At 39.1% G+C, this 22418-nt stretch overlaps 1 protein-coding gene across 28 annotated transcripts in view; it reads left to right on the forward strand.

Annotated features, from left to right (window-relative positions):
• MCF2L (MCF.2 cell line derived transforming sequence like) overlaps positions 1-22418 on the forward strand; it is a 164568-nt gene that overhangs the window by 84596 nt on the left and 57554 nt on the right. For all 28 annotated transcript variants that reach the window (XR_013926186.1, XM_080376320.1, XM_080376316.1 and 25 more), the window contains 2 exons: positions 10664-10747; positions 19682-19796. Coding sequence is in view for 27 of the 28 variants with exons in the window: in XM_080376320.1 (XP_080232446.1) it covers positions 10664-10747; positions 19682-19796 (199 nt within the window). In the remaining variant the exon portion in view is untranslated. The remainder of the gene's footprint in view (positions 1-10663; positions 10748-19681; positions 19797-22418) is intronic.

The raw sequence follows: 22418 nt of genomic DNA on the forward strand, positions 1-22418 counted from the left end.
GGCTACCTCAACCTTATTTGCAATGAAGGTAGACTTCCTTCAGCTGTTGGAGTCTGGTGCAGCACATGGGAGTCACATGTCGGGGAATGAATAGTGTAGTGGATAAATTGTCATCATTTGCTACATCTGGGTATTAGAGAACATGCCAAAGTTGCATCTGAAAGGAGAAAAGCAATGCAAGTCAGTATCTTTCATGCTTGTTTGCATATGAGGTGGGTATGATGTGGTCTTCTCAGAGCTATAGTACTGCAGCAGGAAGGTTTCTGCTAGTTTTGCACCCTGCAAAGCTGTTAGCTGTTGATATGGGATCTTCTGGAGGGTTGTGAACAGTTCTTATGAAACAGATTATTGGCTGGATTTTTTTAGAAAGCAGAACTACTTCATCATGACTGAGATATTTCTTCTTTCCTTTGCAAAAGCTATTGGTTTATTTATCTTTCTTTTGTTTTAATTTTGTTTTCCAGAAAATTGATATACCATGAATATATGGTTGTAGACATATTTTATTAGCCTGAGATTCAGCAAATGTGTCAACATAACTAAATTTTACCCTACTCACTATTAATTTTTAAAGTCACTATACTGAGTTTAGTTTGTACGTGTTCACTTGTTGATATCTAAGTTGGAAATTTCTCTTTTCTTTCTTGGAGACTTCTTACCAGTTAATTCCTTCAGAATTACAGAAGAGCTTAGGTTGGAAGGGACACTGGATGCCACCTAGTCCTGCCTCTTGCTCCAAGCAAGATTAAAGTTAAAGCAGGTTTCTCAGAAATTTGAATTTTGTATACCTCCAAGGGTAGAGATCTCTCAGCCTCTCTGGGCAGCCTGTTACAGTGCTTGGCTCTTCTCATGGTGAATTTTTTCATTCACATTCAGCTGGAATTTCCTATGCTGAAGCATCTGACTTCTGTGTCTCATCCCCTTGCTGTGCAAAGTTTCAGAAAAGACATTCGCTCCTTTCTAGTAAGTGTTAATGTCCTTTTAAAAACTAAAACAAATGCTCTAAACTTCTATAGAGCACCTCAGCGGTGTCATTGAAACTTGGTACTTACTGGGACCTAGGGACAAGTTTATCCCCATCTTAAAACCACTTATGTGACTTTTTTGTTCATTTGGCTTTTTGTTTGTTTATTTTAACCTGCCTTTAGTCTCAAGACTGTCCAGCAAGGTCGAATGAAACTTTAGATGAGAATACCCACCACCAGGGAAGTTCAAGGCCAAAGGCTGCTTTGTAGCCTCTTCTGCACATGATGTATGAAAGGTGCTACCCCCTATCATTACTGTGTACCTGGAAATGAAGGAAGTCTTAAATGTTTGTTACCTCAAATGCTTTATAGATGCTGTGATTCAAGCATTTCTCTAAGCATCAAATGTTTGGAACTTTTTTCTTTTACATTGCTTTTCTCTTCAAAATGCAGCCCTGCTGTGTTTCTGTTTTGTGCAGAAGACCCAAAGCCTTTGAAAATGGAAGAGCAGTCGCTTAGAGTGCTTTTGAAAGACTCTACCTTTTATAAACCTTTGTTCCACAGAGCATGTGGTATTGTAGCAAACAAAGTTCAGCTCTGCTGAATTTAATCCTGTTTTCTCTTTTATGTTCACTTAGGTGACAGAAATTGTGAAGTTCATCTAATTCAGAATCATTGATGTATCTGTTCACTTCTGCGTTTGAACATGACAGGGGTTTAAGTTTTAAGTTCTAAGCAAGGATTTTGTTTCACTTGAGGCGATTTTATGGACAATAGCTTCTCCTAACAAATTTTTTTAATATGCATCTGCTTTGTACTTGGCACACACAAAACGGGGAATTCCTCTATGTCCAAAAGTTAGTTTCCATCAAAATATACTCCTTGCTTACTGGGATAGAGCTTTAGTTGGTAGATCTTGATTAGTCATTACAGCTATGTGCCAAATTCTCAGATTGGATAATGAATAGATGCATCATTTGAGACCTAAAAGAGGTTGGGGGCCGATAAAGTGAAGGCAGGGAGGCTCCTACCAAACCCCTAGCAAGCAGCCTGCAAAACCCTGGATGCGAGCAGCAAAGCTGACTGTATTACATTAAGTGATTATTCAGCTGCCTGTGAGAGATACCGAACCATGTCCATGTCCTGCCTCTGTTTGTATTGCCTGAAGCATATTAGCAGCGCTTCAGAGAGATGTGATGGGTTTCACGTTTTTCATGGCATTAGGCAGTAAGCCACAGTGCTTCAAGAGCTGCTTCGTTAACAACTGTTGTCATCTCTATGGTAAGGTGGGGCAGCCAGTTTGGTTATGAACTGAGCAACTTCTTTTTTGTAAGTCATCTGTAGTCAAGAGTCCCAAATACTGGGAAGTTCACAAGCAGCTGCAGGTTAATGTCTTAGCCGAAAACTAGTACTCAGCTTCAAATAAGCCAGTTAGTGAACACTTACCCCTTCATTCGCTCACACCCATGAAGTGCTCCATTTCCCCTTCCAAAACTTAGGCTTATAGATATACGGTTCTATGAAAAAGTATGCTTGTGCCAGCATACCATAAAATACGTTGCTTGTTAGAAGTGATTCTAGCCATACTCCATATCATTGAAATGATAAAATTAAATGAAGACTTTTTACCAGGACCTGCAGTGACAGGACAAGGACTACCAGCTTTAAACTGGAAGAGGGTACGTTTAGTATGGGCATAAGGAAAACATTTTTTACAAGGAAGGTGGTGAGACACTGGAACAGGTTGCCCGGAGAAGTTGTAGATGCCTCATCCCTGGCAGTGTCCAAGGCCAGGCTGGATGGGGCTTTGAGCAACCTGGTCTAGTGGAAGGTGTCGCTGCCCATGGTGGGGGGTTGCAGTAAGTGTTCTTTGAAATTTGCTTCCAACCCAAACCGTTCTGTGACAATTGTTAGCACTTCTATAATTTCTTACCAGAATACAAGTGTACAGTAAGCAACTAGATTTTACCACTTTGCTGTTTTATAAAAGTGATTTTAATTTTCAGATCGTTGTTTAAGATCTTGTCTTGCTTCCAAAATATCATACAAAAATAGCATTCTGTTTAGCAGAATTGTCAAGTATTCATGCAGCTGGTCCTGTGTGTGTTGACTTTTCAGTTAAAGCTTTGGGTCATGCTTTGAGATATATATTTTTTTAAAGGGAGGTTTGAGAGCAGGTAATTTCAGTGGAGAAGAAACTTCAGTTTGGTTGCCTGAAAAGATGTCCACTTTAGCAAATGAGTTTTAAGTTGTGTGATTACATCATTAGTGTCTAAGTCATGTTGGAGATGACTCCAACAATCTGCATGCAGCTTTTCTATTCAGAGCTAATCTTTCCATTTTCTGTATTTGTAAGACTTCCCCTTCTTTGCAAGACTTAAGTACTTAGAAAGCAAAATTCCTATAATAATTTTCTCAGAGCATTAAATCTTGTTAAATACAGTTGGCAAAATCTAACATTTCTGTTATCCCATGGAGGATTTCTTGCTAAAGTACTAAAGTGAGACACATCTGGGTCACTCACTTTCTTATCACTTGATTGCTGGCTAGGGGAACGTTCTCTGCTGCTCAGTCTGTATCTACTATTTCTCCATTTTTAAAAAAAATATCCTTGCTTTATGCAAAATCTGCTGCTTCTAGGTGACTAAGTACATTTAACTTTAGAAATATTTTTATACTATGCACTCAGTGTGATTTGCAGTATTAAGGAGTTAATGATGCTGCAGTTTTGGCAATATTTTAACCCTGTTTTGGGGGTGTGGTTCCTAGCAGTATGAATCTGTGCTGCAAGAACCCGAAAAGGGTTTGCCAGCAGGCTTGGCTTTCTTCAGGACATCCTGGAAAAAGGATGAGAACAGTATTATTGTTGCAATAGTAAGAGCATGCCATGTGTGCCAGGTTAATTCTTACTTTTAGCTGGTAAGTACATGTGACAGTGTTGCTGCCCCTTTATCTCTGTGTCCTCTTGTGGCTAACAGATTCTATGCTGTAATATGGCTGTGTGGCGTGATTCAAAGTTCCCCTTCCTTCTCAGTTTGGGAAAGGACTAATTATTATGACTTGCAACAGCACGAAGAATATACCTTTCTCACCAAAACAGACTAGGTGCACTTAAGCACTGTATGGAGCAAAAGCATGGCAAAACAGATTAGGTGCTCTAACTGGTAACATTTTCAGATTTCTTGCGGAAGTTGCAACATCTTCCCTCCCCTTTTATCTTGTTTTAGATTTTCTTCAAGTACAACAAAATACTGATCCCTAGACTGACTTTCTAATTATTGCATCATTTTCTTCTAGTTGCAGATTAGCTAGTATTTGATCACTCTTGTAAGTCATATCCAAACTTAAAGCTGATCCCTGAGAAGCTGTGGGGCTATGGAGTACCTGTGTCAAGTAGGTGTGACTGATGAAGCAGAAGAGGAAGAAGCTGTAGTATTTGGCACTCAAGATAGGCTGTGAATGCATCTACTATACATGGAAGAGAGAGAATTATATTTCCTCTGATGTTTGTGCTTTGAGGTGATATTATTTAGGCAAACTATGGCAAAAAAAAAAGTTTGTTGCCTTTTCCAAAAAGGGAGGTGGAAGAAGGAAGAGAAAAAAACCAAGACCATCCTTTGACATGCATAATAAGAGGTCAAATAAAAATATTTAGAGTTTGAAAGAAACAGAAATCTTGGTTGAGACTCAAAGTATGCTTTTGAGCAGGTATTTCATAATATGAGTCAAGGAAATGGGGACTGTTACACCTCTTACTGTCTTGTGCCAGCCCAGCAGTGCTGCATTTGCTGTACACCTCAGAAATGTTTTTTAAAAGAAGGATGAGTGATTAATCTCCCTACTAGAAACTGAACCATTATCCTCGTAGTTTTGTAGGTAGGTAGTCCTGTGCCAGATCTCCAGCTCTATGATCTCAAAGAAGGAACAGGTGGACACTTTTGTCTTTAATTGTGGTTACAGGAAGCAGGAATCACCTGGGTAAAGCAGGTGGTTCAGTAGGCATCTATACAATACAGAGATTTCCTTTTTTTGTTTTTCTTTTATTTCACCCATGACTAGTTCCTACCCCTTGTATTTAAATTCTGGAATTTTAGCCTTTTGCGATTAATTTATGTGTCTTCTAAGTAGTTGTGGTATTCTTCAGGTATGATTAAATGAGCAGTTATCAAGTTTCATGTCAATGGAATAGTTTAAATATTACCAAAACTTAGGGATTATGAAAAGCGCTGCAGAAATATGGACTTTGTGAAAGATCTGAATGGTCAGGGCTTCTCAAACTCCTCAGAGCACCACTTAAACAATAGGTGCCTCTGTCCACCATGCATGCACTTATAATAGAGGGAACATCACTCCTAAGGTTTTGGGTTTTCTTTGGCAGGACTGCTTTGAACTCTTGACTCAACTAGATCCTTACTTTGAAAATATATGGGATTGCAGCCTAGCCTGTTGTAGCAATGGGCTACATAGTCATGCTGGCCTACGCATGTTGTGGTGATAGGCTCAACATTCCTAGAAGATGAACTGATGTTAGTAATGCTGCAAAAGTGAAACTTATGCAAAGCATGATCCATGCAAAAGAAAAAGTATCTCAACCTGAGGATCTGTTTTACGTACCAGGGCTCTTGAGAGGAAATTGTCTTTTCTGACTAGGAGAGATAATGGGAGACGTAGTTTGACTGTAGTCTGTAAAGCTTTTACAAGTAAAATTTTTACATAACTGTCTCATTTAAAATGGATGTGCCATATGAAGCATTTGGAGCGCTATGTTGCTTTATTTCTGTTTGTGCTAGCAACGGGGCTGCTGGTGGAGGCAAAGAATCTAGCTATTTCCTGCTTGCTTGGGACCTTTAGGCTCACCACAAACGAACAAGTTGTGAGTGCGCTGTTTCATTGGGGTGATAATTTCCTTCCCAACTACACTTTAGCAGAGAACAGTGTTTTGCATGAAAATTCCAGAGGTTTAATCACTTGCTTTTCCTGGCCTTTTGTTTTGAAGGCAGTTTAGCCAAATAAAATAGAAATGAACTCTTCCTGAAGATAGTTCGAATTGATGAGGTTCTAATACTTGGTTTATGAACACTTGCATGAACTCCTGTCATCAGCCTGGTGTGGCTACAAATTGCACATGGACCTGAATAGCTCAGTCTGCAGCTGTTGTGCCTGGGCAGACCTAGCACAGAGCTTGCAGGCATCATCACTATTCAGCAGTGATTTTTAAAATTCAGTTTTAAAGCTGGAGATCTCTCTTGGCGTCTTAACTAGCTTATTAGTTTCATGTGGCTTAGCATGGAAGAGGACTGTCTTCACCAGCTCTGCTGCTCTGGCCCTTCCTCCTTTTGGAGTTACACAAAGGAGCTGACTGTTAGTGACAGTGGTCTGGAGGCAAAGATGAAGAGTGAAGAATGAGGAAATGAAAGGTTTGCCTTGGGGCTGAAAGATGAAGGCACTGCTCTGAAAGTCATTATCATGCATTTGTAATTACCAGATGGGAGGGTGCTTTAATTGAGAGATTTTTCAAATGAAGACCCCCTTCATAAAAGGCATTCAACTCTTTGAGTGGTTAGGCTGTTCCAGAGGAGAAACAAAACAAAACTGGTTGAGAAAAAGACATTATTTCTTCAATTTAAAGCCTGAATTTCATAGAGGAGCCAAGCACTTTTTCAGGAAAATCTTGCTGACTCGACAAGAAAGAGGAAGAGGAAAAGTTATTGGTAGTTTGTTTTATGGTGTACTGCTGGGATCTGTGCTGAAAGGCATAATTGCGTCCGTATGTGTACACACAGATTGGCTTTCAAGTTGGTATAAAGTAATGACCATAGAATTTAATGCAAAACTACTCAAAAGGGTGGAGTAATTCCAGCTGGCTTGGTGGGAATTGGATTAAACCCATTAGAGAGGATCATGAGTTGTGTCCAGAGACTTCCTTCCTCATAATGTAGGTATGGTCTGTTCAGACTCCCCTCCAGCGTTGTCTTCTGTGAAAATTGTTTTGCTTCAGCATGTCAGACAAACTCTGAGTGATGATGCATTTTGGTTTGGTTGGAAAAGAAAGAGGAGCCTTTTTACCAGTAAGTGAAAATCTTGACGTGAGTGACATTGATCGTTTTCTAAGATCTGGGTTTCTTCAGGGCTTACTGGCACCAGGTAATTCAAGCACAAGTTATCTTTGTGTCCTCATGCTTAAATCTGTCATCCTGCTTCATTTGAAATGCAGTCAGATGCCTTTGATGGACAGGGTCAGGCCCCTTTAAGCCATCTTTCTCCATCATAGAGACAGGACTATCAAAGCAAGATTTAAAATTGAATCAGAAAATTATATATCCGTAAGACTCTGGTTCACATTTTTAGAGAGAAAGGGTTGGCGTTTTTTTTTTTAGTAAGAACCACATATTTAACTGAATCCTTGTACATTAGTAAGATGACACTTCTGTCCCCTTTTACACTCATAATTTAAATGCTAGATAATGTGGGGGTTTTTTAAAGAACCTCCAGTTGTGCATTCCCAGCTATTCTATGTGTTCATTCTTTAAAAAGAATAATAATAAGAGAGCAGTAATAACTTTACAGAACCTTATTTTACTGTTTATTAGCACCTACAGTACCAGATGCACTGTAAATTCCACAGGCTTTCTTTTAAGCAAGCTACTCTGGAAAAGTCTAAATGAGTTCTTCAAGAAAGAGTAGATATTCTGGAATGTTCTGATATAAGCATCTTTTTTTCAGCTGTGGATTTTGGATAAAGCAAAACGGACTAACTATTAGGTTTCTGTTTTGAAAATACTATGTAAAGCAGTCAAGGTAGAACAGGGAAAATCATGAGCTGTGTAAACCTTGATCCATGTGAGTGGAAGTAGAATTCAAGCCTATAAAAATTCCTTGGAAAACGGTGAATGATTTTCAGTAATTCTGTGTTTTAATGTGTGTGTAATTAGCTTTACTAAAATGGAAAATGTCCCTAAAGTATGTAGCAGGTGACAGGTTCTCTATTTAAAGAATATTTCCAAGAAATTATTTTCCCCAAAGTCCATGAGTGTATGTGTGCCCTTGCAGTCTATTTAGTGTGGATGCCTTTTGTTATCTTGTCCTGTTAAGGGAATAGTGTATTCAAATCATGATGGGCAAACTTTAAGTGAAATCAGATTAAATCCCAAGCAAACTGTGATGAGCTGTCTTTTCTAGAGGGATGCTAAATATGAAGGAAATTATGCAGAGCAATGAGTTTTTACAATTGCATCTCCTCTGCAAGGAAACAGGGTATTGGAGAGGGATTTCTGGCTAAATCTGTGAGCACTGATACTGGGTTCCAGCATATCCATTCAAGCTGCTGGATGTGAACTGTTCAGGAGTTCCAAGAGTTGCATTTTCTTGCTTTGTTTTGTACTGGTATTTGTTATCTCAGCTGTTTCAAATTATCGAAAATCAGCTCTGGTCTTCATGCATATTCTACTTCCAGAAGCATTGAAGTTGAAACTAGATCAGCAAGAGCAAGATGAGATGCACTTTGGTGGAGGAGGACGCAACAGGAAGAGCTTCTGGAGGTCTTCAGTCTGTAAATGGACAGTGTGCTTCTCCTCCAGTTGCAAACAGGCTGTCTCTTAAATTTGAGTTCAAACAGTTTAAACTCATGGGGAGGATACTGTGTTTTCAGTGAAACACTGTTTTGTCAACAAAATTATGGGGCAGCTCTGTGCTGGTTGCAAAAGCTGCTGCTCCTGTTGGAGGGAACAGTGGGGCAATCAAGACTTGGGTCTTCACGTGGCACAAATCAGGACTGCAGTGGTATTGATCACGTGGATACATGAAGAAATGTTGATCATTATTTATCTGGGAAACATAAAGAGTTTCCTTGCCTTATGAATGCCTTGCCTGCTTGAATGTTGTGTGTCACATGTTTACTTAAATATGCAAAACACATCTATTTCATTGCATGCTTATGCTGAAATAATGAAAATTATTTCTGCCTGTGGCTGTAGGCAGAATGGCATATTACAAAGGGATTACATTCTTTTCCCTTTTCCCATCTCCCACCAAAAAAAACAGGTGTTGATCCTGTAACAGCTTATATTCAGGTAAATGGGTCCACCTGCAGGCATTGGTTTGCAGAATCAGGGATGTTTCGTTGCTTAAACACTGCTGCAGGAGGGCGCCTTTTATTAAAAAGTGCTGACAGCAAAAGTAAAATCTAAAATCCTTTTTTCTTTGGAGGGAGGGGTTCCCCTCGTCTGGAAATGACTTGGCCATCTGAGATTGGCCTTCTGAAAGATCTGTATTCAGTTTTCTCTTAAAATCCTTAAGATGGTGACATAACTGAAGGTCTGGGTGAAATATAGCTTAACAGTTAAATGTATCCACTTATGGATTTGGCAGCATGGTATGCAGAGGTCTTCTGATCAAGCAGCAGTTCACCGGATGCAGAAAAATAGCTCTGATTAGTGTGTGACCTTGGAAGTGGTCATGGGTCTTCCTCTGCCCGGCTGGCTGAAAGAGAACAGAGACGATCTGTTTCCCAGTATAAGCTGTTGCTTATCTGGAAGAAGTAACTGAAAGTGTGGGGGGGTTGCTATTCTCAAATAATTGCCATTCTCAGAATTTTACGTACATGAGAATCACTTACAAAAGCAAGTTGGTCTCTGTTCAAGATATAGTATTTGATGGATCTTAGTGATAACGAGTCCCTTCCTTGAGGGCCAGAACCATACTTCTTTCTGTTTGATCAGCTTGTACTTCAAGGCAGATGACACCCTTGCATCACTTTTAGGTTTTTAGTTGCTTTTCCTGTGCATAGTCAGTTTTGAGTGTCAGATTCAAGTGTACCTTAATAGGATTTCAAAGTGCATTAAAAAACAAAACTTTATACAGTGTCAGATTAAAAGAGATGTTCAAAACCAAATAATGAAAATGCTGGGTTATCCCTTCACTACTTTTCAATGAGGTTAAAAATGTAGAATAATTTTTATGAATTTTGAAAGAGTAAAACTTCTTGTTTCCTTGTAAAAAAAAAAAGTGACATCATAGTTTAATGAATGAGGCAACTCTGTCACGCAGACTTTATTGCGCTCAGCAAAACCTGGGTCTCTGGAAATAGGCCATGGGAAATGCCTCTGCTCAAACAGTGCGGCAGAAGACAAAGACTTGGGAAAGCAGTAAGTTTGTCATTAAGCTAAAGCAGAAAGGCTGAGATAAAAGATTAAGCAATATTTTTCACAGCTGAGGTATGAATGTGTGTGTTTAGCGTGAGGATGTACTTTCAAGCCCGTTCCACCTACCTTATTGAACACTGTTGCTTTGGGGCTGCCTTGAACGCTAGACAACAGGTTAGAGGGATATAAGTTTCTCTTTTTTTTTGTGTGAGTTGAGAAGATTTTAATAAAAATTGAATTTGATATGTAAAAAACCACTGTTTAACATAATCCCTGAGGAATATTAGCTCTGCAGTGTTTGGTTTAGTGACGTTCCATACTGCTTCCCAGTGTCAGCAAATCCACTTTACTCTTTTATCAGATGCTGTTCAAAGAAAAGTTTACCCTTGGCAAACACTTGAAAGACTCCAAACATTTTCTTGTATTCTTGAAAACTTAGACAGTTTTCTAATTTTCTGGTGTTTGTGTTCTAGGAATGATGATTATTTTTTTTAATATCAGCTGTGAAATTTTACGTAAAATGACTTTGCAATGCAATTTTTTTTTTTTCCTCCACAGATGAAATCATGCATCAGGATAGCATTCCCCTCTATGCTGCAGATATTCAGGACCAGTTAAAGAAACAATTTGCTTACTTGTCAGGTAAGACTATGGTGTACTGTCCTATAGACATTGATTAGATGTATGGTTTGGCCTGTTGTGCTTTCATGGTTTCTGAGGTCTCATATAGGAGAAATTTGTATTTTATGAGCCAAAAATACATACTATCAAGAATTGTTATTTAATAATTTACAAATTATTTTTTTTTTAAAGAAAGTGTTATAGAATTTTTAAATTACAGTTAATTTTCCAGTTAACTGGAGAGTTTTCCAGAACTGGAGAGTGCAGCATGGGTGCACTGGTGGTTGCTGTTACCTTGTAGTCCTCGGCCCACAGCCTCAGCTGCCACTGGCTCTGCCATCAGGTTTGATATTGAAGCCCAAGTTGACACGTTGGTTTTGACCAAAGCAGTGGAGTGAGCATCACAGTACTACCTTCCCCTGCAGCCTCAGTGCTGGGTCAGGCACATGTAACATCGAGTTCTGGACAGGGTTTTTGGCTTGGTATCACCACCTGTCTTCTGCAAAGGAGCTTGCTTTTAGATGTGAAGCTGTCTCTAAATGCAGCACAGCCATGTTCACACAGCATAGAGTCTTTGCCCCTGGTTAACCTGTGCCAGGTAGGTGATGGGGGCCTGTGTTTGTGCCATCCAGGTGCTGGCTTCTGAGCTTGGCCCATCTCAATGCTGGGACCATGGCTGGCTAATAATGGGTAAAGAAACAATAGTGCCTTTGCTCGCTGATCAGGCTGCGTGGCAGGTGTCTGATAAGCTTCTGAGTTTGTTTTCCTGCCCGTAAAGCTCTTGCAGGTGTTCAGCAGTGAACTTGCTGGAGTTACTGTTCTGCCCTCCCTCTGGTACATAGAGAGGGAAAGCATCAGTGGCTTCGCAGAGCTGCCCTGCCTCCTTCAGCCTAAAAGAGATTTACCTCTCTGGGCTGGAGCTGGGTTTTATGACTTTTTTTTTTTTTTTCCTTTAAATCCCTCCTCGCATCAGATCAAGACACGGGGCAATGAAGCAATGTACTGTTTTGCTTGGCAAGAGCTCATTGAATCTTGTTGTATTAATAACTAACCATTAATTATAGTTTATTCCTGCCACACAAGCTAAACTAAGTGTGAGTCTGTGGTAGTGACTGTGTTTTCTGTGGGGTGGTGGTAGCACTTAGAAGATTATTTTGTATATGAAGCTGGTATTTATGCTCCATTTGAGATTATGGTGTTTAAGTTACAATTCTTTTCTGGCAGTTTATTTTTTTGGCTTTCCAAGTTCTTCCTTTGTATCCAGGGGCAGAAACTGACTCATAATAGTGTCATGCAAGAATCAGCCTATCTAGGAAACTGTAAGTAGGGTTTACATTTTGTCCCTCTGAGTGAGGGGGAGAACTGGTGACTACAGTAGAAGAATTAAATCTCATTGAGTCCAGCTGGAGATTGTTCATGTCTTAAGACTGTTGAGTTCACACAGCCACAAGCACCTTCAGTGCTCATTACATCTACCATGCAGTGGGGCTTAGTAAAAGCAGCCATTCTTCATCCTATTTTCTTCTATTTATTCACTTTTACACCCATCAGAAGTCTGTTTTGTTTGCCTGAAATAGTAGGACATCTGCATTACCCTCTGTTGTATTTCATATTTCTTGGGTAATTTGACTGTTAAGCATTTTCATTTGACTTTGGACCTCAGTTCTTTTACCCTAATTCTCCTGCAAGACACTGACAGTTAATTTTCTGTGCTATACCAAATAGTGGTGTTACGAGTTCTGTGAACAAAGGAACAGCCAATATTTTGATTATGTACATACAGTTTGGGTTTTGTTGCAGTTGTGCTTATGAGTGGCTTTGCTGTAGTGCCACTTAAGACATTCACAGTGTGTGTGAAAGGGACTTTTTTGCTTATTACTAAGTTGCCTTGGAAATAGAGTCTTAGGACATGGCATAAAGCTCATTAAAATGAAAGTCCATAGATTACGAATACTCCTGGTAGATAGCATCTTTGCAGGTATGGTGAATTGCATAATGTCTTAGATGCATTTCAGTTTTTAGGATTTGGCTTTTGAACAGCGATGCGACAGATACTTGAGAGTTACTTTAGTTTCTCTAATAGGATGTATCTAGGTCTCGTGGGATGCTTGCTTGAATAGTGAATGAAACCTAGTCTGCTTCTGCGGCTAAAGGCTGTAGCCCTTCCCAAGCTACTTTCTGTGTTTTGGTCTAAATAGGAGTCACTTCTTGGTCTCTTTTCCTCTGCAGGTACAAAGTAATTCATGTCCCTCCTTTTGCTAGATTATAATGAAAGTGCTGCAGGGACATCCAAATTAGGCTTGAAATTCAACAAAATAAAGCAAAAACTTCCATTAATGCTTCAGTTTTTCAGTAAATATAGCAAAGTGCTATGAGATCAAGGTGCTAGCTACTCCTACAGACACTGAAGGCTCTAGGTGTCACTTAGCAATGAGTATGCAGTCATGTGTTGAGCTTAAATCTAATGGAGGGGCAAGATGGGGATGAGGTTTTTAATCAGTCATTCACATAACAAGTTTATAAACCCTGAAGTTAATACTTTACCTCAGGCCCAGCTGTTTACTTTTCCCCTTGGATGTTTTTTCTTTCTGTGGAACAAAGTCCTTATCTTTCTTTGCAGGAATTGTTAATCTTTTGTTGTTAGACTGTATTAAACATCCTCTCTACATGGTTCACTGTTTCATCTTTTTTCTTCCTTTAGTTAGTATTTGTGCAACCACTTTTTCATCAGCATTGCAAAGGGTCTTCGCCTTTGTTTTTTTCATCCTCATGAAGGACATTGGGAAGGTCCATTTAAAAGTCTTTGGAAAATATATTCCTTATATTTTATATAAATTCCTTTTGTTTGCATTTTGTATTTGTATTTTCTTTCATAAGTATTTCCTTTTCTCTTACCTTGATTGGAAAGTTGCTGTGTGACTTTCTTACCCAGCTTTACAGCTATCTGCCATTGCTGTATGCAGGTATGTTAATAAATGTACGTGAAGAAGAGCATATAGACAGCTGTATATATTTACAAGCGTCTTAAGTTGTACAAGCTATGTGATGTGCAAATAAGACTCTTGGCCACCCTAAGTACTGAACCAATTATTTCAGCTCACTTTCTTTTGAATGTCTCTTTATGCACTGAACAACTTTAAACAACGTATTTCCATTAAAGGAAATACAAATACAAGTTTGTGCTGGTTGCATTTTTGCCTATCAGCTATTCATAGTTGTTTTTCCTGCTGTTGGAAAAGTTAGCATTGGTAGTAGCTTTCAAAATGCTTATATCTTTGCCCCTTTAAACTATCAATCTAAATAATAAGCTTCTCCCTGCTCTCTGCAACTTTATTTACTTGTCTGTGCTCTTGCTCTCCTCTGTGGAAATGACCTGAAAATACCTCACTGGTCAAACTGTTCCCTTGAAGTGTCCACAGGTGCTGAGTCTGTCTGTAAAATTGTGTTGGAGAACTTCCGAGTGGATCTTGTACCACATACATTGCATCAGTTAGTTAAAAATACCAACTTGATTTTTGTTGCTGATATAACATGGTCAATGTCTATGTTGTATATTGACATGGGAAGAGATGTGACTTACCAATTTCTGTCTTGCACAGGTGTAAGCTTAACTGCTGGTTTATATTCACAGTGCTAAACCCATTGTAGAGATTTTAAAAAAAAAAAAAAGTAGCAAAGAAAAAGAGAAAGAATAGATCCTTGGCTAAGAGATCTCCAGTTCAAATACATTCAGGTACAAATTTAGTTATTGCAATCTTAATTTCTGAGCTAGTATACTTGCTGCTGATTAGTCTAGGAAAAATGCAGCTTGTGAAGTTATAAAAGTAAAACTTCTCTCTCATTTCAAGGAAAGAATATTTTAATAAATTCCTTGATTCTGTTTTTCTTTGCAAAGGATACACAATGAAGCTTTTATCTACTACCTCACTGAAGTCTAACATAATTTCAAATACTCAGAGTACTCCAGTTAAGTGTATTATGCAAGTAGAAAGGAGACATTTTGTATCAGGAACATACAAACATAATAGCTGAACCACCACAACAGTAAAGCAAAATCTGTGGTAAGCCTTTCTCTCATTCATGTAAGGACCTCACTTTTGAACCAAAGTTGTAGATCTGAGATGTTTAAGAATGATGGCACTCTTGAATCTTGTGTGTGAGTATTGATCGACATAAAGATCATATCTTTTTCTTACAGGCCAAATACCATTTCATTTGCATTATAGATTCAGGCTAGAAGACCCACCTTTTTGCTCTGTCATCGTCTAATTATATCCAACTGCTTTGCTTCCTTTTTGTGGGGATGGGCAGAACACTTTTGATAATACTTTTTCTTGTGCAAAGAGCAGTAGAATAATTAAGGAAACATTACAAAATAATCTCCTGCCTTTCTTTCTTGGACGTCTGAGCAGTCTCTTTGCTGCTCCCAAATTTTGCTGCCATACCAAAAAAACTAGCATGGCTTTCACAGAGCTGTGGGGCATTACCCTTTTCTCTGTGTGTGTGTGTGCATGCACACGTGTGTGTGTTTTAGCAGCTGTGCACTTCATTGTTTTTCTAATTTTCCCTGTCAATGCCATTTGAAATTGAAAAGAATACTAATTATTTCTAATTTGAGATTGTTTTTAGATATCAAGTCACTAATATGCCTCTTAATTAGAATTTGTGTAAAACAGTGCAATTTCCTTGGCTTGACACTTTTCTGTTACCCTACCTGCTTAATAAAAACAAGGAAACAAACCCTAAAGAAATTGCAACCGTGATGGGAAAAATTTAGCTGTAACAGAGTGTAAAGAATAAACGCTAAATTACCTAGCCTTGTGGTAAACTTTACCCGTCCCATCCCACAGTAGCACAGCTAGTTTTCCAAGGATCATTTCTCCACTCCTTTCATATGTGAGATCACAATGCTCTGGGTCCACATAATTTTAATAATTGGTGCTGTTGTTTAAATAATTGTATACAAGAGTTAGGAGCACAAAGTGCTATTTCTTAAGCGAAGTCATTTTGCTACCTAACCTGTGGAGCTAATGCAGTTTAACATGTTTTTAAAATGAGTTTCTCCAAAATATAGGGCTGTTGCTGTTGTAAAAACTGGCCTTACACCAAGGTGTGTAGATCTGTTTAGAAGAGCTCCACCTAACTGGAGGTTTACTAGAATTGTAGAGGTTTATCCACTGAAAGCTTTACGTTTTAGAGAGGTAATTTGTGTTTTCTTTGATACTAAATCTGTTAAAGAAGTTTCAGTTGAATAGCTTGCCAAAGTCAGTTATAAATGAGTTAATAACAAAGTTTTTCTTTAATGAAGGCTCATGGAAGTAGAGTGGAAGCAGATCTACTTCATTTGAAGTGATGTGTTTTTATTTTTTGAGATTGCTCACATGCACTTCAGTGCTCTTTTTTTCTATGGTGTTTCCATTTTTAGATTGAAAAGTTAGAATGCTCTCACTTACAGAATATTCCTTACAGGTGGATGTTATGAGACAAGAAGTAGTTCTTGGGAATCATTTCGGGTAAAATGTGTGTGGACTGATTGCACCCACTGAGGACTGATGCATTCTCTTCTGCCCTTTGCAATAAACAAATACTAAAGGTGGCACTCAAGTGGCACTTGTTTAATATTTCAAAATGAAATAATACTGAATGTTTTTCAGCATTTTCATAGAATCACAGAATGGTTTGGGTTGGAAAGTCCAACCCCCCTGCCATGGTAAGGACATCTTTCGCTAGATCAGGTTGCTCAAAGCCTGATCCAACCTGGCCTTTGCATAGTCATAACAGTGTTTACGTTTTTTAGCAAAAATAAGGGGGGGGGGGGGGGGCATGGGGGGTGATGTGTGTGTTTATATCCTTTCAGAAATTTTGATTAAAAAAAAAAAAAGAACAAACAAGAACCTAAGATTAGACTAAGAAAATGCTCTCTAAGAGATACCTGGTTGTCTTAGGAACACATAGAACTAATCGATTCCAATTGTACCGGTCAGTGCATCCCTGCTTAAGCCTAGAAATAGGAGAGTGGGCTTGTGTGTGCCATTGTGGACAGAACTTGCCCAGCAAATAAGTTTTTTTGTTGCCCAGCTGTGGATGAGATTTCAGGACTGTGAGCTAGAGGGGAAGAAGATGATTTTCCAGTGGTTATGGCTGAGGTAACTAGATGTAGTCACTCTACAGACAGTCAACAGACCTGAACTTATTAAAATATTACAGTTAAATCATTACTTTTTTGGATGGTGATTAACATTCCAGTCATTTATTTTAAAAAAACAAACAAACAAACCTCTGTACAGATTGAATTATTTTCATGAGTTGTAGCACGTATAGAGCTCATCTAAGTTTTTGTCTCCTTTTTTTTGTAATTAGATGTATATAATTCGGAGATGCTGGAAGGTTACTGTGTGGATTTGTTTTTAATAAGGTGTTTTAGATTTTTGCCTTAAACCTGTGTCTCAAGAAGGATGAGAGAAGTGAGATTGTTCATTTTGTCACTTGAATGCTTTCTCTCACTAAAACAAAAAACTAACAACAAACCCCTATCTAGCTTCCTAAAATTTCCCTTTTATCTTCTCCCTCCTGAATGCTATGGCTTGATTTACTTCTGGGAGAAGGGAATAAAATCACATTTTCTGGAGCTAATTTAAGAATCAACTGTGTAATGCTGCTTTTGTAGAGGTGAAGCAAGAAAAAGTGATTCCAAATCAAGGAAAAAAAAATAATTCCGTGCTCTATCAGGTTCATTATGAAATAAAGGGCACTTTTTAAAAAGTGAATCCACCTACTTTTACTGTCATTTAATACAAACACAATTTATTTGTAGGATTTTTACTTTTTCCCATGTCCTTTTTGTAGCTTGCTGTGACAAGCAACTGCTTCCGTTGGTGGCCATGTATTTAAAGTTGCAACATAGAAAGTGACTTCTATAGATCAGCAATGTTAAAGCTGAAAATATTACAGAATATGTTACGGATAGCACTTCAGGTCACTCTGCCCTAAACCCTTTTCAGCAGTGAGGTCCTGATAAGGAAAAACAGCTCAGCAGCATTTGAAGGTGTATGTGTGCCTAAGTGTCCCAGCAGGAAAATACTGGGGAAAAAGATAATCAGTGAGTAACGATCTTCTAACAGCACGTGGCAGGACAGAGTCGTCTCCACCCAAGATAACCACAGATGACTGTACTAGAAATGGAAAATTAATAGGCAATATCAAGGCAGGATGACTGTGTTTGCCCTTGACAATCAGTGGTGGTCTGGGAACTTCCTGAAGGTCATAGTCTGGGCTTCTGCTCTTAGGATGTGTCCTGCAAGCCTATTGTTGGGTTTTTGTTTCATATGTCCTATTTATAGAAATTAAGTAGAACAAAGCAAGTAACCAATAGGGATACAGCAAATAATGTATAATTGGACCTAAAAATAGATATTCAAGAGAGAGCAGAACACCTCATGAGCAACAGAAATAATCGTTATCATGCTTGAAAAATCTCTTTAATAAGAGAGGAAAATGTTTTGGTCCTAGGATCCGGGGGTAGAAAAAAAATAATAGAATCAAAACTGGTCTTAAAATACATTTGTGTTGTGAATATTTATATAGCTAAAATTAAGTCCCTTGACTTAACATTGCTGCATTTGGCTGTGTTGTAAACGTTATGTTTGCAAATTTGTGATATTTGCATAATAGTTGCATTTTGTTGTTGCTGTTTACATGCATCCAGAGCACATTATTTTCTGATGTAGTTTGATTTCAAGGGCCACATAGTGGTAGCATTGTAAGCCTGTAAACTGGTAGACTGAAGATAGATTCGCCATAAATTAACATAAGGATACTACTTGAGTTCTTCTAACTATATGTGGTTTTGGAGGGAAGTGGTGGTTGCTTTTATCAAATAAATCTGAGCTCAAATATTTCTCTTCTTTTTCTGCTGAGGTTAGATGCAAAGACACTGAAAGTGCATAATAGCACACTAATTTTCACAGATCACTGTTGCTGTCGTGAGTATTGTTAATATAGTTTCCAACTGATTTCTGCACAATTGTCAGGCTTCAGGGCTGGAAAAAATATCCTTATTATTTTACCACAGCAATTCTTGGCTGGTTTTACTCAATTTTTTAACTGTGAAGCAAAGATAACTTTTCAGCGATGTGTCCCTGCAACCCCCCACTGTAAAATTCATGCAGTTGCTAGGGCTCCAGAAGTCCTTTGTCCAGCCTCTCTTTATGAAAATATACTTGCTTAAGACAAGAAACAGTAACATTGCCTTTAAAAAAAGCAACAACTACATTTTGTATATAAAAACGTGTGAAGCACACTCACTTAAAAGCATTGTGTTTGTGAATTTTACCCAGTGGTGCAAATGACAGAAAAGATACAGATAATGATATCTAGCTCAGCAGCAGCCATACTGCAGCATAGGTATTTGGCTCCACTTTACCTTTCGTAGGTAATCTGAGAGGCTGAACAGGAAATCTCATTTGAAACACCTTCCCCCATTTCTTTTAATGTTCTGCCACTTCTTTTAGACTGGTAGTAGAGCAGCCAGCTGAGACGGGGGTGGGGCTGCATGAATGAGTTCAAACTGGTAAGAAGGTTGAGTTTAGTTCAAGATGGAGATTCACCTACTTTTTTTTTTCTTTTCCTAAATTGGTTCATTTCTTTCTCCAAATTGGCAATATTTACATACAGTTGACCTTTATCAAAAGAAAGATGCTCTGCCATCTGGTGTCAAAACTGTGTTCACATGAGCAAAGCCATTTGTACAGAAAAAATCTGATGTGGTGCAAAAAGTTCCTTCCTAAAAAACTTCCAAAGCTCTGAAGAAAAGACTAGACTGTTCAGAATAAACAATGTCCATGCTGATGAGCCCTGCACCAAAAAAACACGCCACAGTATTTTCATTACTGGGAAACTGCAAGCTGGGTAAAGGGACTTGCATGTAAACACGCCTGCTGCTTGTTTCTTTTGTAGGCGGAAGAGGAGGAGATGGATGTCCTGTTATCACCTTTCCAGACTATCCAGCTTTCAGTGAGATCCCAGAGAAGGAATTCCAGAATGTCCTGACCTACCTGACAAGCATCCCAAGGTGAGCACCTGTCTAGGAGAAAATACCCTTTTATCTGCTAAGTGATTTTTCACGTTCAGTCACTTACATGATGGTGTAAAGGTCAGGCTTGGTATTTAATTGAAGAAAAAGAAAATGCAGCTTATGGTTCGGTGTCAATAAGCGTTGATCAGTGACAGCTTCCTAATGTAGCTGTTGGATGAATTATTGCCGTGTGAAAAGTGACCGTGGCAGGAAGGGAGATTTTCTCAACCCCTAATGTTTGATTTCTATCAGCACCCCAGGAAAGTCGAGACCCTTGTGCCCAGCTAGTCTGTCAGTGTCCTGTTACAGGGACCTTTCACTGAACAGTCCTGCTGGATAAGAGGGCAATTCAACTGACTTGTTACACACCAACAGGGTAAGGGGGGACCCCTCAGTGGTTCTTCCCACTTGATTTGAATATGTTATTCACTGTGGTTGACTGCTAGCACCACGAAGGACTAACACTAACAGTTTGTGGAATAACACTCTTTAGTAGTATAAAATTGTGACAGAATAAGGTTCAAAGATTGATGGTGATAAATACACTGACTGCAAAGCAAGTTTTAAACAATATATCTAATAACAGCTAACATATGGTAATCACAGAAGAAAGGTTTTTACCCAACAGGTGTCCCTAGGGGGGAGAAGATAGGTTCAGCCTGTTGACTGATCTCAGAGGTTATGATGGAATCTTTCCTAACTTCTCCCCTGTTCTGTCCACCTTTTATACTTCATAGTATATTGCATGTTCATTCATCATACATAGGATTGGTTACAAGTTTCTTGCTTTTAATGCAAATTAGTACACATCCTCAGATTGCACTACTGAAGTCCTCTACTAACTATGCATGCTCCTCAAGCAGGGTTTTGCCCTCTTTCAGGGAAGCTATTTGGGTTGGAGGTCGTGATGTCCCACTACCACAATTATCTTTGTCTTATTTTCAACTAATTTTCTGTTGACGTCAGTGGATTGCAACACCTTATCATCCTGTTTCCTCTCATAGCTAGAAATTTCCTCATTTGAAGGCCTCTTTCTGCATAACTTAGATAATGGTGTTCTCTTCACTATCTGTTCTTTGTCACTCATCCTCCCCAAGGCTGGCTACCTTGATTAGAAGTCCCTTCATTCATTAACAACTTTCAAGTGAGTCAGATTGACTTAGATTTGTGAACACTGAACCAGGGTTGGGTGATATGGGAGTTTAGACAGCATTCCCCTGCCTCTGGACTTATTTCTGTTCAGGAGTAGTCCATTTCCATCACATTTAGGTGGAGCTTGAGTGACTCTAGTCACACATATTGTTGTTGCTACCTGGTATTTTGTGCCCAGTGAGGTGTAGTACCTTGGGAGCTGGTAACTTTGGAGGTGTGCGTTAGTGTTACAATGAGATTATTTCATCCGAGGACAGTAATTTCACCACAGTGGTTGGCTCGGCCACGGACACGTCATAGATTCTTCATGTGACAACTGGTATATGAAGTTTGTCAGCTGTGTGGTGCCATCAAGTTCCCATTCCTGCAGGGAGCACAAGAGAGCCTGGCCACCAGGTCTCCACTCTGCTCCATCCTCCATTACTCCTATCAGCACCTGCTGAGCTGGCAGGGTGTGTTGTTTAGGGAACTGTGGTGATGCAGATTCCATGCATGCCAACCATCCTGAAAGCGATAGCTGTATTTTACCCTAAAAAGTTTTCTGTAATACTACGCTTCTATAAGGACCCAGTTTTCTCTAATTTCCCCCCTCATGGTGATTTTCCCACAATTATATACTGCTATTTATGTTGCATCAGAAAACTACTTCTTGGTATGTATGGATGCAGATTCTGTGATGGATGTTGTCCTCTTTTTTCTTATCTTTGCTGTATCTTAGAGTGCAATGCTCTATGTTTTAATTGAAAATGTGTAATTTTGGCAGAACATGCTAATTCTTGGATGCTACTCAAGAGGTTACTCAGTGTGAAGGAATACTTCATAGTTACATAGAGAGGTTTGTCCTAACAGCCTGTGCTCTGTTACCTTGGCTCAGTTGAATGTGCCATGTTTGCAGCACTTCCAAAACTAAGCAGGCCCAGCAATTAATCCTGGCTCTCTTAGAGGGTACGGTAGTATTACCAGCGGGCTGCTCAATAAAAATTGTGACTTTTGTTGAAGAACTATTAGGGAATGAAATATTGGAGTTCAAGATCCTGATGGAGGTGAGGAAAGCAAGTAGCAAAGTACAGACCCTAGCTAGACTTAAAGAGAATAGATCTTGGGCTTATTCAGGGAACTGGTAGGTGGGATTCAATGGAAGGTAACTCTGAAAAGTAAATCTGCTCAGGAAGGCTGCCAAGTTTTCAAGGACAGCATCCTCCAAGCACAAAGAACAGTACGTCCTGGAAAATGAATAGACATAGCAGGAGACTGACCTGGCTGAATGGGGAACTTGTGACTGAGCTGCAGTAGGAAGACAGCATACAGGAGGTGAAAGCAGGGACAGGCTACAAAGGAAGAATATAGAAACATTGCCCAGACCTGTAGGGATGGTTTTAGGAAAGTCAAAGCACACCTGGAGCTGAGGGACAAGAAACAAAGGGACATCAAGGACAACCTAAAAAAACCTCCTGTTGCTTTAGTAAT

The sequence above is a fragment of the Falco punctatus genome, assembly GCF_963210335.1.
Source record: "Falco punctatus genome assembly, chromosome: 2".
In the NCBI taxonomy this organism is placed as follows: domain Eukaryota; kingdom Metazoa; phylum Chordata; class Aves; order Falconiformes; family Falconidae; genus Falco; species Falco punctatus.